The 17,561-nt window shown below is 36.3% G+C and overlaps 1 protein-coding gene across 1 annotated transcript in view; it reads right to left on the bottom strand.

The window, feature by feature from the left end:
- Positions 1 to 1,141: 1,141 nt before the first annotated feature.
- Positions 1,142 to 17,561, bottom strand: part of LOC138331993 (HEAT repeat-containing protein 6-like) — a 31,790-nt gene continuing 15,370 nt past the window's right edge. Inside the window, 8 exon segments of the mRNA XM_069279901.1 lie at positions 1,142 to 2,170; positions 4,379 to 4,489; positions 5,623 to 5,770; positions 7,175 to 7,396; positions 7,787 to 7,864; positions 16,776 to 16,838; positions 16,841 to 16,854; positions 17,284 to 17,444. Of these exon segments, the coding sequence (XP_069136002.1) occupies positions 2,118 to 2,170; positions 4,379 to 4,489; positions 5,623 to 5,770; positions 7,175 to 7,396; positions 7,787 to 7,864; positions 16,776 to 16,838; positions 16,841 to 16,854; positions 17,284 to 17,444 (850 nt within the window). The 3' untranslated portion in view covers positions 1,142 to 2,117.

Here is a 17,561-nt window from a genome sequence, read left to right as displayed (position 1 = left end):
TGTACACATTCATACACTTGTTCAACTGCATAAAGTCACAGTGCATTTACAACCACATCTCCATTTAGACTGCATATTCTATGTATATCCCAATCCATAACAAAATCAAACCTAGCCCATCCCAGAACTCCAGAATTTGAACTAATGATAACAACAGAATATTTATCGATAATATATAATATCAAAGTTATAGTGGTCAAGCAGTTTTAGAATGAGATAGTCGAGGGATTGATATAACAACAGTGAAAGTCATTGAGGACGAGGTTAATGATACCATCAACAGAACTTCAACGATAATATATTACATCAAAGTGATAGTGGTCACGCAGCTAAAACTGTGGACAAACTAAGGTGATATATATTTTTGCATCTTTGAATTAGAAATATTTTGTTTTAAAATCGTGTTTAGAAAGCATGCATGTTAACACCACAGAAACCAAGTAAGATGATTTCAGCATATTTAAAATCACTCAAATTCAGTATTGTATTGTTCAACTATATTTTAATGATAAAAAATGGTATACCTACTAATTGCCGATCTTAATTTAATAGGAATATCATTGAACAAGTGAAAAATAAAAGATTTTTGAACATTGGTAATAATATATGAAAGAAGTTTATATGCGATTGACAGGGATTTGTGATAATATATGAAAGAAGTTTATATGCGATTGACAGGGATTTGTGATCTCTAAAATGAGCACAAAGAAAAACTGAGCAAGAAAACCATGTGTATCCAAGAAAAACAAAATCATTCTGTAATCAATGATAAATGATTTATGTCTTAAGTTACCGAATCTTCCTGTTATTTGATCGTCTTCATATAAGCATGGAGTCAATGAGCGTCAGAACTCTGTCCCTATATACAGTGTAAGTGATCGGTTCACAGACTGACATTGAAATATGTTTTTGAAGTTTTAATTTCATCAATATTAGACTGATCAGTGTGCCAATCAATTATTACTCACCAATAAACATTAATAGTAAAGGAGTTCTGACACTCACAGCTCAATAATTACCTATATATAAAGGTGACAGAATGTCAAAAGGACTACTAATACTTAATCATAATCACGTCAAGACTTCAATATTTACTGATATACAATAATTAAAATCAAGTCTTATACAAAGCTTCAATCAAGTCTTATGCAGAGCTTAAATGTACACACAAGGTTTGCACAGGCCCATGAAGTCATTGAAAAATATGCCCTCAGCAACTTCTTATAATGTATGATAGTTTGATAATCACCTTGATAGGTGGAGGTTAGTTAGTTTGACATATAGTACTCTGCTATTACAATAAACCATATGTGACACAATTACTGAATTTGCCATGTATTTTGTTCTAGAAATAATTTACACCATCCACTCATTCATTTAACATACTGTACTTGTACTTAAATAAGCGTACTCAAATTTTAGGGCTCTGAGGAGGTATTGACATCACTAAGTTCCACTAGATACATGTATACAGGATGACATCTCTTAGCACTATATTTGAATTAGGACAATACCATGAGTGTGAAGGCACTACAATCAGATTACCACTAACATTGGTACATTAGCTTACAGTATTTGAAATAAAATGTGTCTACTCAATAGTATTTAAATTCTATCAATTCATTACTGTTTTATAATACATGTAGTATTATCCTCTAACAAAGTGAACATAAGGCTATTTCTACGACAAATAACAAATCTGATAAAACTACAAACTTAAAGGCAACAATATATCAGATTGGTTTATTAGTGAAGTATTCAATGTTGATGCCATGCAGTTTGAAATTTAAACGTTTATATTCAACAAATTACAAATTTATCACAGAATTGATCCATGTAATTTCATATTTACAGTACAACATATAGGAATAGTTACATTATATTACATGTTAGGTTTTACATATATTATTTCAGCAGATAATTGTTAAATGTCATGTGCACTTTGCCAATAATTATCTAGCTTTCTTTCTAACACAGTTCTTTTGAAAAACTAAACTTTGAAATGAAGAAAGATAGTCAGTGTTTACTTCTACTTGGCTTGTAAAGATGATCATTTGCTTTCTGTCTGACATATCGCTGAGATGATGTCTCTGAGTGCTGAGCTCTATGCCAGTGATCTAGTCATAAATCTGGACAAATGAACTCTTCTCTGATTCCCGTTCCACAAATTCTGAAATGAAAAAAAAAAATAGAAATGGATTCAAAAGTACATAATGGCTTCCGCTTTTAAATTGCATGATGATAATTTTTGATTTAATAAACTTATCAATATATCATTGAATAAATGGCAAGTAAACTCATTTTGGAAGCAACAGTTTATTTTAAAAGCTTACATGATCTATATATGTTACCGGACAGAAATGTACCCAAATGATTGGTGGAGAGCCGTCACGTGGTGACACCCTATCACTTTATAGGGGGTCAGTAAATTTCATTATGGTCCAATATGGCAGCTCTTGCCCTCGCTTCAAAATTTAAACACATTATCTTCAACTAAATATATCACTTTATTACCGTAAAACTATATATTAATTGTTAATTTTTGTGTAAAAATAATTTTAATCGTTTTAATACTTCAAATTACATGAAATGCATTTTTTTAAATACGAGTTGCTTCCCCTACGCCAGTTTGAAAGTTGATGACGCGGCGAAAGTCAAACGTAACAATTCAAGCGTGTTCTAGACTGTGATTATAAACAAATGGAGGTGTTCGTACCTACAGATCAATCTTCACTATACAATCAATTTATCGGCATAACTTTTAAGTGATTATCTCAGCGAGAATGCACAGATGATCAAGGAGATTGTGCTTAAAATGTTAGATGGATGTTTGTGTCACTCTTGTTTGTGATGCTTTCAATATACAGACGGTCTGGTTGTCGTATTGAGGTAGGCCTACTGTGCAACTAGGAATGTCGAAATTATTGTTGATTTATGAATTATGAATTATTATTCTGCAGGTTCCTTATACAGTATATTTGAAAATTCTTGAAAGAAATACATGGATAAATATGTAGCCTAGGCCAATTATTTTAAAAGTGGCGATTGTTTGTTATCATTCGCACAAGTATGATTTAAGTTTGATTTCAGATTCTTGACCAAACAAATAGGAAACAAGAATTAATAAAACAAATAAATGGTCCTCGATGCGATAAATTCGTTATATAGTCAGTTACTGACCCCCTATAAAAGCATAGAGGGTCAGTAAGAAGTATAGGAGGCTCGGGCTACGCCCTCGCCCCCTATAAATCTTACTGACCCTCAATGCCTTTATAGGGGGTCAGTAACTGACTATATAACTAATAATATGTTACCGGAGTATATATTAATTCTTCCCTGTAATTGTTATCAATAAACTTAAAATCAGAGACATGAGATAGTTTCAAGTGAGACATAAGACAGGAGACCAGAATTTTCCATAAGACTTAAATGCCTTCAACTCCATATATAAAAGCAAGATTACATGACAGAAACAGCAAAACCTGCTATGAAAGACACCTGTCTATAAGGGTCACCATTTACTATATAATTGATCACTGTATAAAAGACACCTGTCTATAAAGGTCACCATTTACTATATAACTGACCTCTGTATAAAGGACACCTGTCTATAAGGGTCACCATTTACTATATAACTGACCTCTGTATAAAGGACACCTGTCTATAAGGGTCACCATTTACTATATAACTGACCTCTGTATAAAGGACACCTGTCTATAAGGGTCACCATTTACTATATAACTGACCTCTGTATAAAGGACACCTGTCTATAAGGGTCACCATTTACTATATAACTGACCTCTGTATAAAGGACACCTGTCTATAAGAGTCACCATTTACTATATAAATGACCTCTGTATAAAGGACACCTGTCTATAAGAGTCACCATTTACTATATAACTGACCTCTGTATAAAGGACACCTGTCTATAAGGGTCACCATTTACTATATAAATGACCTCTGTATAAAGGACACCTGTCTATAAGGGTCACCATTTACTATATAAATGACCTCTGTATAAAGGACACCTGTCTATAGGGGTCACCATTTACTATATAACTGACCTCTGTATAAAGGACACCTGTCTATAGGGGTCACCATTTACTATATAATTGACCTCTGTATAAAAGACACCTGTCTATAAGAGTCACCATTTACTATATAAATGATCACTGTATAAAAGACACCTGTTTGTAAAGGACATTTTGCTATGCCCCTTTGGTGTCTTTTATCAACAGGTTTGACTGTGTAATAAATTTATAAAGTCACTTTTTCAATGATATCCAATAATAACGAGGGGGGGGGAGAGACAATTTGCAGAATCTGTTAGAATTTATTTGACCACATGGACATGTAAAATCTTGAGACATTGACTCACCATCTGCGGATGCCAGTTGTGCCAGACGATCTACTGTCAAGCTCTGTTTGTGAGACAGTTGGCTTTCACGTAAAAGGGATAGGTTTTTCTGGGCTGCCACCATTTCTGTTTCTGTTTTAAAACAAAATAAAACCATAAAAGATAAACAACACTACTTTTGGTCTATGATAACCTTCAAGTGCCAACACACATCACATTAGGAGCATTTCACGTGTCAATGATAACCTTCAAGTGCCAACACACATCACATTAGGAGCATTTCACGTGTCAATGATAACCTTCAAGTGCCAACACACATCACATTAGGAGCATTTCACGTGTCAATGATAACCTTCAAGTGCCAACACACATCACATTAGGAGCATTTCACGTGTCAATGATAACCTTCAAGTGCCAACACACATCACATTAGGAGCATTTCACGTGTCAATGATAACCTTCAAGTGCCAACACACATCACATTAGGAGCATTTCACGTGTCAATGATAACCTTCAAGTGCCAACAGACATCACATTAGGAGCATTTCACGTGTCAATGATAACCTTCAAGTGCCAACACACATCACATTAGGAGCATTTCATGTGTCAATGATAACCTTCAAGTGCCAACACACATCACATTAGGAGCATTTCACGTGTCAATGATAACCTTACCTTCAAGTGCCAACACACATCACATTAGGAGCATTTCACGTGTCAATGATAACCTTCAAGTGCCAACACACATCACATTAGGAGCATTTCACGTGTCAATGATAACCTTCAAGTACCAACACACATCACATTAGGAGCATTTCACGTGTCAATGATAACCTTCAAGTGCCAACACACATCACATTAGGAGCATTTCACATGTCAATGATAACCTTCAAGTGCCAACACACATCACATTAGGAGCATTCCACGTGTCAATGATAACCTTCAAGTGCCAACACACATCACATTAGGAGCATTTCACGTGTCAATGATAACCTTCAAGTGCCAACACACATCACATTAGGAGCATTCCACGTGTCAATGATTTATGCAGCATCATTAACGAATTCCAATGCACTGCATGTAAAAAATTTAAAAGATAAAATATTAGCCTTAATATGTTCATTTCTGTTCTATGAATTTGAAAGCCTCCTTCTATGAATTTGAAAGCCTCCTTTATTAAAATCAAAGACCATATAAAAGAACTAATGTCTCAATTAACCCACAAATAATGTGACAGTATAATGTACTGTATATAATGATTTTACCAAATTCTGGTTTCTTCTCTTGTGGATCATTCTGGATTTTATGAATGTGATTGAGAAGAAGGTCAGAGTTCGTCTGCACAAGCTGGCTGATCTTCTCAAGGTCATCATACTGTGTCAAGGTCACCAGATGGAGTACTGTGGTGCATATCTACTTGCAAAATAAAAAATAAATTTTAATCAGAAAGCTCAGGTAGCATCTACAAGTATCCTGAGATGCCAAACTGATCAATCACCAAGCTACTTTTTTTTGAAGATGGCAGAAGCATAACATTTACCAACAATCAATTTGAAATAAATAATACATAGAAACTTCAACAATTATCTAATTTCTCCCATACTTTACAGGGTTATTTATCATATATATGTTAGGGAAAGAACAACTCTCTCAAGTAAAGGGGTGTAATGCTTCCGTCAAAACCCCTTCCGATTAGGCTTAGGATGTACTCCCGGCATGATTTTGAGCAATTTTAGCCCAGTTCTTAGCCGGACACCAGACATGGCAAGAATCGGGGTGGTGCCCAAAGACTTTTAACTCTAAGTTACAATCTCTCCGGTGTCCCTTAGATTTCCATAACCGGCCACATATCCTTCACACATGGTTTAAATATCATCCGATATATATTATTGGGAATCGAGTGGATAATCACACTGCCCGACATTTGACTGGGCCTGGTACAACTATCATTCATTATCCGTAAGATATCCATAAGATATTGCTACGGTGTCTGGAGAATAGGTCGTTTATCGCCTGGACATCTTATGATAATCCGGCCGATTAGTATTAGATGCTCGGTTGGTTTTCACTGCTTCGTTGTCCCCCAAAAAATTCTCTTTGGAAACAGGTGCCGTACGATTGCCGCACAGCCTCTTTTTTATGTAAATGATGTGTGACACATTTTTTTTACTGGTATTGTCCGATGTCGGGAAAATAACTAAAACCAGCAGTGTACTCCCGATTACCCCTTATGCCAGGATATCGGCAGATCATTGTGACCCTAACATAAGACAGCTCACACTCTCTAAACAATCAAGTGATATCATCAATACATGCAGCATCACTATGGCATACAATTTGATGATGTCATCAATTTTCACACTTTGTGATTATTTGGTGATTATAACTTATTGCAGTGAAAATATTTCTAGACAACTGAAATGTCATCATTTTTTCATGATGTTATACAGAGAAGTCTTCTCAGAAGATCTTTCAGCTTATAGATGAAAGAGTTTCCAGAAGCAGAAGAGCTACAAATCCAGTGATCGAAAGTAATATTCTAGAAGCCAAGTTAGGCTCTGGAGTACCAAGACAAGTATTTTTTTTCAAAATTGATGTCAAATGTAAAATGTAGGTCACAGTAACCAGATTCTGGTATGTGACAACTAGATGGATCCACAAACCAAACATACGTCAAACATGACATTAATTCAGAATCCTATAGCAGAGGAGATACAGTCTTATTTCTTGATTAAAGGTAAAATGTCAAAATATAGGTCACAGTGACATGGTTTTCGTACACTGATGTGTAAAGAATCTCTCTGACACAAAACTGACCTGGTTATTCAGGTTTCCCCGGTATTTATATTCTGCGAAGTCTGTCACCTCCTCCGCTGTTTCTAGACACTGGATGAGAGCCTCCCAGACGGACAAGAAGAGACTGATGTCACCGTATTGGTCGCGGTCGGCTGGAGATCCAAGGGCCAGAGCAGCGTTAATTCGAACTTTAAAGTTTTTACAGTCCCGTACAACTCCACACAACGCTAGTATGATGTCTCGCTGCACATTGGAAAATATCATAGAATTCATTTTCTTTGAAAACCAACTATAACTTGAGTTGTATAATACTTTCACATCAAATGTTAACCATCTTCTTTTATCATTTGCTTGAGTTGATAATGTTTTCCATTTAATGAATTTGATTTTATATTATTCACCATCTGTTCAGAAGATCTTTATCAATCATCAATATAATTCAAAATGAAGTCATCAGTCCCAAATTCTTTGTTGAAGAGCATTTATTTATTTATTTAATATATTCAGATCAGATACCAAGAGTTTATTTTTCATTTACTGCTTACTCTCTGAACTAAATTTTATTAAACTGCATAGATGCAAGCTAGAAATTATAAAGTCAGAGAGTAAAGCCAAAAAAAATGTGTCACCTACCATCCACTCCGTGCTGGCCTGGTTCAGGAGAGGGTTCTTAAACAGGTTACTCACAGCATAACAGGCATTCCACCTCACCTAAATACAGAAACACAATTACTCACAGCATTACAGGCATTCCACCTCACCTAAATACAGAAACATAATTACTCACAGCATTACAGGCATTCCACCTCACCTAAATACAGAAACTTAATTACTCACAGCATTACAGGCATTCCACCTCACCTAAATACAGAAACTTAATTACTCACAGCATAACAGGCATTCCACCTCACCTAAATACAGAAACATAATTACTCACAGCATAACAGGCATTCCACCTCACCTAAATACAGAAACATAATTACTCACAGCATAACAGGCATTCCACCTCACCTAAATACAGAAACACAATTACTCACAGCATTACAGGCATTCCACCTCACCTAAATACAGAAACATAATTACTCACAGCATTACAGGCATTCCACCTCACCTAAATACAGAAACATAATTACTCACAGCATAACAGGCATTCCACCTCACCTAAATACAGAAACACAATTACTCGCAACACAACAGGCATTCCACCTCACCTAAATACAGAAACACAATTACTCACAGCATAACAGGCATTCCACCTCACCTAAATACAGAAACATAATTACTCACAGCATAACAGGCATTCCACCTCACCTAAATACAGAAACATAATTACTCACAGCATAACAGGCATTCCACCTCACCTAAATACAGACACATAATTACTCACAGCATAACAGGCATTCCACCTCACCTAAATACAGAAACATAATTACTCACAGCATAACAGTCATTTCACCTCACCTAAATACAGAAACATAATTACTCACAGCATAACAGTCTTTTCACCTCACCTAAATACAGAAACATAATTACTCACAGCATAACAGTCTTTTCACCTCACCTAAATACAGAAACACAATTACTCACAGCATTACAGGCATTCCACCTCACCTAAATACAGAAACACAATTACTCACAGCATTACAGGCATTCCACCTCACCTAAATACAGAAACACAATTACTCACAGCATTACAGGCATTCCACCTCACCTAAATACAGAAACACAATTACTCACAGCATAACAGGCATTCCACCTCACCTAAATACAGAAACACAATTACTCACAGCATTACAGGCATTCCACCTCACCTAAATACAGAAACACAATTACTCACAGCATAACAGGCATTCCACCTCACCTAAATACAGAAACACAATTACTCACAGCATTACAGGCATTCCACCTCACCTAAAATACAGAAACACAATTACTCACAGCATTACAGGCATTCCACCTCACCTAAATACAGAAACACAATTACTCACAGCATAACAGGCATTCCACCTCACCTAAATACAGAAACACAATTACTCACAGCATAACAGGCATTCCACCTCACCTAAATACAGAAACACAATTACTCACAGCATAACAGGCATTCCACCTCACCTAAATACAGAAACACAATTACTCACAGCATATAACAGGCATTCCACCTCACCTAAATACAGAAACACAATTACTCACAGCATTACTGGCATTCCAACTCACCTAAATACAGAAACACAATTACTCACAGCATAACAGGCATTCCACCTCACCTAAATACAGAAACACAATTACTCACAGCATAACAGGCATTCCACCTCACCTAAAATACAGAAACACAATTACTCACAGCATAACAGGCATTCCACCTCACCTAAATACAGACACATAATTACTCACAGCATAACAGGCATTCCACCTCACCTAAATACAGAAACACAATTACTCACAACATAACAGGCATTCCACCTTACCTAAATACAGAAACTTAATTACTCACAGCATAACAGACATTCAACCTCACAAAAATACAGAAACTTAAGTACTAACAGCATAACAGGCATTCGACCTTACCTAAATACAGAAACATAATTACTCACAGCATAACAGGCATTGCACCTCACCTAAATACAGAAACATAATTACTCACAGCATAACAGTCTTTTCACTTCACCTAAATACAGAAACATAATTACTCACAGCATAACAGTCTTTTCCGCCTCACCTAAATACAGAAACATAATCACTCACAGCATAACAGGAATATCACCTCACTTAAATACAGAGAAACATACTTCATGGTCCCTGGACTGATGTTTTGTGATGTTGTATAAGTTTCAACATACCTTCCATGGTCCCTGGACTGATGTTTTGTGATGTTGTATAAGTTATAGGACAACATACCTTCATGGTCCCTGAGCTGATGTTTTGTGATGTTGTATAATTAAAGAGAAACATACCTTCATGGTCCCTGAACTGATGTTTTTGTGATGTTGTATAAGTTATAGAGGACAACATACCTTCATGGTCCCTGGACTGATGTTTTGTGATGTTGTATAAGTTATAGAGACAACATACCTTCATGGTCCCTGGACTGATGTTTTGTGATGTTGTATAAGTTATAGAGACAACATACCTTCATGGTCCCTGAACTGATGTTTTTGTGATGTTGTATAAGTTATAGGGACAACATACCTTCATGGTCCCTGAACTGATGTTTTGTGATGTTGTATAAGTTATAGGGATAACATACCTTCATGGTCCCTGAACTGATGTTTTGTGATGTTGTATAAGTTATAGAGATAACATACCTTCATGGTCCCTGAACTGATGTTTTGTGATGTTGTATAAGTTATAGGGACAACATACCTTCATGGTCCCTGAACTGATGTTTTGTGATGTTGTATAAGTTATAGGGACAACATACCTTCATGGTCCCTGAACTGATGTTTTGTGATGTTGTATAAGTTATAGGGACAACATACCTTCATGGTCCCTGAACTGATGTTTTGTGATGTTGTATAAGTTATAGAGACAACATACCTTCATGGTCCCTGAACTGATGTTTTGTGATGTTGTATAAGTTATAGGGACAACATACCTTCATGGTCCCTGAGCTAATGTTTTGTGATGTTGTATAAGTTATAGAGACAACATACCTTCATGGTCCCTGAACTGATGTTTTGTGATGTTGTATAAGTTATAGAGACAACATACCTTCATGGTCCCTGAACTGATGTTTTGTGATGTTGTATAAGTTATAGGGACAACATACCTTCATGGTCCCTGAACTGATGTTTTGTGATGTTGTATAAGTTATAGGGACAACATACCTTCATGGTCCCTGAACTGATGTTTTGTGATGTTGTATAAGTTATAGAGACAACATACCTTCATGGTCCCTGAACTGATGTTTTGTGATGTTGTATAAGTTATAGAGACAACATACCTTCATGGTCCCTGAACTGATGTTTTGTGATGTTGTATAAGTTATAGGGACAACATACCTTCATGGTCCCTGAGCTAATGTTTTGTGATGTTGTATAAGTTATAGAGACAACATACCTTCATGGTCCCTGAACTGATGTTTTGTGATGTTGTATAAGTTATAGAGACAACATACCTTCATGGTCCCTGAACTGATGTTTTGTGATGTTGTATAAGTTATAGAGACAACATACCTTCATGGTCCCTGAGCTGATGTTTTGTGATGTTGTATAAGTTATAGAGACAACATACCTTCATGGTCCCTGAACTGATGTTTTGTGATGTTGTATAAGTTATAGGGACAACATACCTTCATGGTCCCTGAGCTGATGTTTTGTGATGTTGTATAAGTTATAGGGACAACATACCTTCATGGTCCCTGAACTGATGTTTTTGTGATGTTGTATAAGTTATAGGGACAACATACCTTCATGGTCCCTGAGCTGATGTTTTGTGATGTTGTATAAGTTATAGAGACAACATACCTTCATGGTCCCTGGACTGATGTTTTGTGATGTTGTATAAGTTATAGAGACAACATACCTTCATGGTCCCTGAACTGATGTTTTTGTGATGTTGTATAAGTTATAGGGACAACATACCTTCATGGTCCCTGAGCTGATGTTTTGTGATGTTGTATAAGTTATAGGGACAACATACCTTCATGGTCCCTGAACTGATGTTTTGTGATGTTGTATAAGTTATAGAGACAACATACCTTCATGGTCCCTGAGCTGATGTTTTTGTGATGTTGTATAAGTTATAGAGACAACATACCTTCATGGTCCCTGAACTGATGTTTTTGTGATGTTGTAGTGATAAGTTATAGAGACAACATACCTTCATGGTCCCTGAGCTGATGTTTTGTGATGTTGTATAAGTTATAGAGACAACATACCTTCATGGTCCCTGAACTGATGTTTTTGTGATGTTGTATAAGTTATAGGGACAAACATACCTTCATGGTCCCTGAGCTAATGTTTTGTGATGTTGTATAAGTTATAGGGACAACATACCTTCATGGTCCCTGAGCTAATGTTTTGTGATGTTGTATAAGTTATAGAGACAACATACCTTCATGGTCCCTGAACTGATGTTTTGTGATGTTGTATAAGTTATAGAGACAACATACCTTCATGGTCCCTGAACTGATGTTTTTGTGATGTTGTATAAGTTATAGAGGACAACATACCTTCATGGTCCCTGAACTGATGTTTTTGTGATGTTGTATAAGTTATAGAGACAACATACCTTCATGGTCCCTGAACTGATGTTTTGTGATGTTGTATAAGTTATAGAGACAACATACCTTCATGGTCCCTGAGCTGATGTTTTGTGATGTTGTATAAGTTATAGAGACAACATACCTTCATGGTCCCTGAACTGATGTTTTGTGATGTTGTATAAGTTATAGAGACAACATACCTTCATGGTCCCTGAACTGATGTTTTTGTGATGTTGTATAAGTTATAGGGACAACATACCTTCATGGTCCCTGAACTGATGTTTTGTGATGTTGTATAAGTTATAGAGACAACATACCTTCATGGTCCCTGAGCTGATGTTTTGTGATGTTGTATAAGTTATAGAGACAACATACCTTCATGGTCCCTGAACTGATGTTTTGTGATGTTGTATAAGTTATAGAGACAACATACCTTCATGGTCCCTGAGCTGATGTTTTGTGATGTTGTATAAGTTATAGAGACAACATACCTTCATGGTCCCTGAACTGATGTTTTTGTGATGTTGTATAAGTTATAGGGACAACATACCTTCATGGTCCCTGAACTGATGTTTTTGTGATGTTGTATAAGTTATAGGGACAACATACCTTCATGGTCCCTGAACTGATGTTTTTGTGATGTTGTATAAGTTATAGGAGACAACATACCTTCATGGTCCCTGAACTGATGTTTTTGTGATGTTGTATAAGTTATAGGGACAACATACCTTCATGGTCCCTGAACTGATGTTTTTGTGATGTTGTATAAGTTATAGGGACAACATACCTTCATGGTCCCTGACTGATGTTTTTGTGATGTTGTATAAGTTATAGGGACAACATACCTTCATGGTCCCTGAACTGATGTTTTTGTGATGTTGTATAAGTTATAGGGACAACATACCTTCATGGTCCCTGAACTGATGTTTTTGTGATGTTGTATAAGTTATAGGACAACATACCTTCATGGTCCCTGAACTGATGTTTTTGTGATGTTGTATAAGTTATAGGGACAACATACCTTCATGGTCCCTGAACTGATGTTTTTGTGATGTGTTGTATAAGTTATAGGGACAACATACCTTCATGGTCCCTGAACTGATGTTTTTGTGATGTTGTATAAAGTTATAGGGACAACATACCTTCATGGTCCCTGAACTGATGTTTTGTGATGTTGTATAAGTTATAGGGACAACATACCTTCATGGTCCCTGAACTGATGTTTTTGTGATGTTGTATAAGTTATAGGAAACATACCTTCATGGTCCTGAACTGATTTTTTATGTTGTATGTATAGACCAACTGGTCCCTGAACTGATGTTTTTGTGATGTTGTATAAGTTATAGAGACAACATACCTTCATGGTCCCTGAACTGATGTTTTTGTGATGTTGTATAAGTTATAGAGGACAACATACCTTCATGGTCCCTGAACTGATGTTTTGTGATGTTGTATAAGTTATAGGGACAACATACCTTCATGGTCCCTGAACTGATGTTTTGTGATGTTGTATAAGTTATAGGACAACATACCTTCATGGTCCCTGAACTGATGTTTTTGTGATGTTGTATAAGTTATAGAGACAACATACCTTCATGGTCCCTGACTGATGTTTTTGTGATGTTGTATAAGTTATAGGGACAAACATACCTTCATGGTCCCTGAACTGATGTTTTGTGATGTTGTTAAGTTATAGGAGTATAATGTTTTGTGAGTGATGTATACATTACCTTCATGGTCCCTGAACTGATGTTTTTGTGATGTTGTATAAGTTATAGGGACAACATACCTTCATGGTCCCTGAACTGATGTTTTTGTGATGTTGTATAAGTTATAGGGACAACATACCTTCATGGTCCCTGAACTGATGTTTTTGTGATGTTGTATAAGTTATAGAGGACAACATACCTTCATGGTCCCTGAACTGATGTTTTTGTGATGTTGTATAAGTTATAGAGACAACATACCTTCATGGTCCCTGATGATGTTTTTGTGATGTTGTATAAGTTATAGAGGACAACATACCTTCATGGTCCCTGAACTGATGTTTTGTGATGTTGTATAAGTTATAGGGACAACATACCTTCATGGTCCCTGAACTGATGTTTTGTGATGTTGTATAAGTTATAGAGGACAACATACCTTCATGGTCCCTGAACTGATGTTTTTGTGATGTTGTATAAGTTATAGGACAACATACCTTCATGGTCCCTGAGCTGATGTTTTGTGATGTTGTATAAGTTATAGAGACAACATACCTTCATGGTCCCTGGACTGATGTTTTGTGATGTTGTATATAAGTTATAGGGACAACATACCTTCATGGTCCCTGAACTGATGTTTTTGTGATGTTGTATAAGTTATAGAGACAACATACCTTCATGGTCCCTGAACTGATGTTTTTGTGATGTTGTATAAGTTATAAGGACAACATACCTTCATGGTCCCTGAACTGATGTTTTTGTGATGTTGTATAAGTTATAGAGACAACATACCTTCATGGTCCCTGAACTGATGTTTTTGTGATGTTGTATAAAGTTATAGGGACAACATACCTTCATGGTCCCTGAACTGATGTTTTTGTGATGTTGTATAAGTTATAGGGACAACATACCTTCATGGTCCCTGAGCTGATGTTTTGTGATGTTGTATAAGTTATAGAGACAACATACCTTCATGGTCCCTGAACTGATGTTTTTGTGATGTTGTATAAGTTATAGGGACAACATACCTTCATGGTCCCTGAACTGATGTTTTGTGATGTTGTATAAGTTATAGGGACAACATACCTTCATGGTCCCTGAACTGATGTTTTGTGATGTTGTATAAGTTATAGGGACAACATACCTTCATGGTCCCTGAACTGATGTTTTTGTGATGTTGTATAAGTTATAGAGGACAACATACCTTCATGGTCCCTGAGTGATGTTTTGTGATGTTGTATAAGTTATAGGGACAACATACCTTCATGGTCCCTGAACTGATGTTTTTGTGATGTTGTATAAGTTATAGGGACAACATACCTTCATGGTCCCTGAACTGATGTTTTTGTGATGTTGTATAAGTTATAGGGACAACATACCTTCATGGTCCCTGAACTGATGTTTTTGTGATGTTGTATAAGTTATAGAGACAACATACCTTCATGGTCCCTGAACTGATGTTTTTGTGATGTTGTATAAGTTTATAGGAAACATACTTCATGGTCCCTGACTGATGTTTGTGAGTGTATAAGTTATAGAGACAACATACCTTCATGGTCCCTGAACTGATGTTTTGTGATGTTGTATAAGTTATAGGGACAACATACCTTCATGGTCCCTGAACTGATGTTTTTGTGATGTTGTATAAGTTATAGGGACAACATACCTTCATGGTCCCTGAACTGATGTTTTTGATGTTGTATAAGTTATAGGACAACATACCTTCATGGTCCCTGACTGATGTTTTGTGATGTTGTATAAGTTATAGAGACAACATACCTTCATGGTCCCTGAACTGATGTTTTGTGATGTTGTATAAGTTATAGAGACAACATACCTTCATGGTCCCTGAACTGATGTTTTTGTGATGTTGTATAAGTTATAGGGACAACATACCTTCATGGTCCCTGAACTGATGTTTTTGTGATGTTGTATAAGTTATAGGGACAACATACCTTCATGGTCCCTGAACTGATGTTTTTGTGATGTTGTATAAGTTATAGGGACAACATACCTTCATGGTCCCTGAACTGATGTTTTTGTGATGTTGTATAAGTTATAGGGACAACATACCTTCATGGTCCCTGAACTGATGTTTTGTGATGTTGTATAAGTTATAGAGACAACATACCTTCATGGTCCCTGAACTGATGTTTTGTGATGTTGTATAAGTTATAGAGATAACATACCTTCATGGTCCCTGAACTGATGTTTTGTGATGTTGTATAAGTTATAGGGACAACATACCTTCATGGTCCCTGAACTGATGTTTTGTGATGTTGTATAAGTTATAGAGACAACATACCTTCATGGTCCCTGAGCTATGATGTTTTTGTGATGTTGTATAAGTTATAGAGACAACATACCTTCATGGTCCCTGAACTGATGTTTTGTGATGTTGTATAAGTTATAGGGACAACATACCTTCATGGTCCCTGAACTGATGTTTTGTGATGTTGTATAAGTTATAGAGACAACATACCTTCATGGTCCCTGAACTGATGTTTTTGTGATGTTGTATAAGTTATAGGGACAACATACCTTCATGGTCCCTGAACTGATGTTTTTGTGATGTTGTATAAGTTATAGAGACAACATACCTTCATGGTCCCTGAACTGATGTTTTGTGATGTTGTATAAGTTATAGGGACAACATACCTTCATGGTCCCTGAACTGATGTTTTGTGATGTTGTATAAGTTATAGGGACAACATACCTTCATGGTCCCTGAGCTAATGTTCTTTACTAGGGCCTTTACACCCTCCTCCCACTGGAATTTTTGAATGTACACTTCTCTGGAAAAAACAGAGACACCAATCAAAATCAATGTTTCTTCCATAAGCATTACAATCTTACAATCACATCTGAAAATGCTAGTTAGTTATGCATAAGACCTGTTAGAAAACATCATATAGTTGACAGAGCTTGCTCCAATTCACAATAAAAGTTTTGATTGTGGGTCAGAGGTCAAGGTCACACAAGTCTGCATTAAAAATTTTAATGACAGGAAACACATAAGGTCACATATAAAAACTCTTCAAAATACTTCATACTGTTAACATATTGTAGCCAGAAATTAAGAGCTTTAAACATAGGTCAAAGTTCAAGGTCAAGGTCAACTGTGCGGCAAATGAAAAGATCTTGCACACAGACAACACATGCAATATTCATGTTTACACCTACAGTTCCAGGGTTTTGTTTTCAGATTTGATGTTAGAACTTACCCAGACTACTTTTAGGGAGGTACCTCATCAGGTTGCCGAGGGCACGGACGGCGTTGGACCGAACCTTGTCACTATCCTGGCAGGCTCGGGTTGCCGTGGTGAAAAGTTTCTGTAGCAACATGTTAGAGAAGTCCTGTAGAAACTGAGCATCACCCTCTGTCCTGGAATTACAATACATCATTATTATTGTAGAATGTTACATTGATGATATATGATAGTAAAAAAGGTTACAAGCAGATTTTCTTAATTTGTCATATTATGGACTCTTCAATTAAAAA

This window comes from Argopecten irradians, chromosome 9 (genome assembly GCF_041381155.1).
Source record: "Argopecten irradians isolate NY chromosome 9, Ai_NY, whole genome shotgun sequence".
NCBI classification, from domain to species: Eukaryota; Metazoa; Mollusca; class Bivalvia; order Pectinida; family Pectinidae; genus Argopecten; species Argopecten irradians.
Note: the sequence above shows the minus strand (reverse complement) of the source record. Positions and strands in the feature narration are given on the sequence as shown.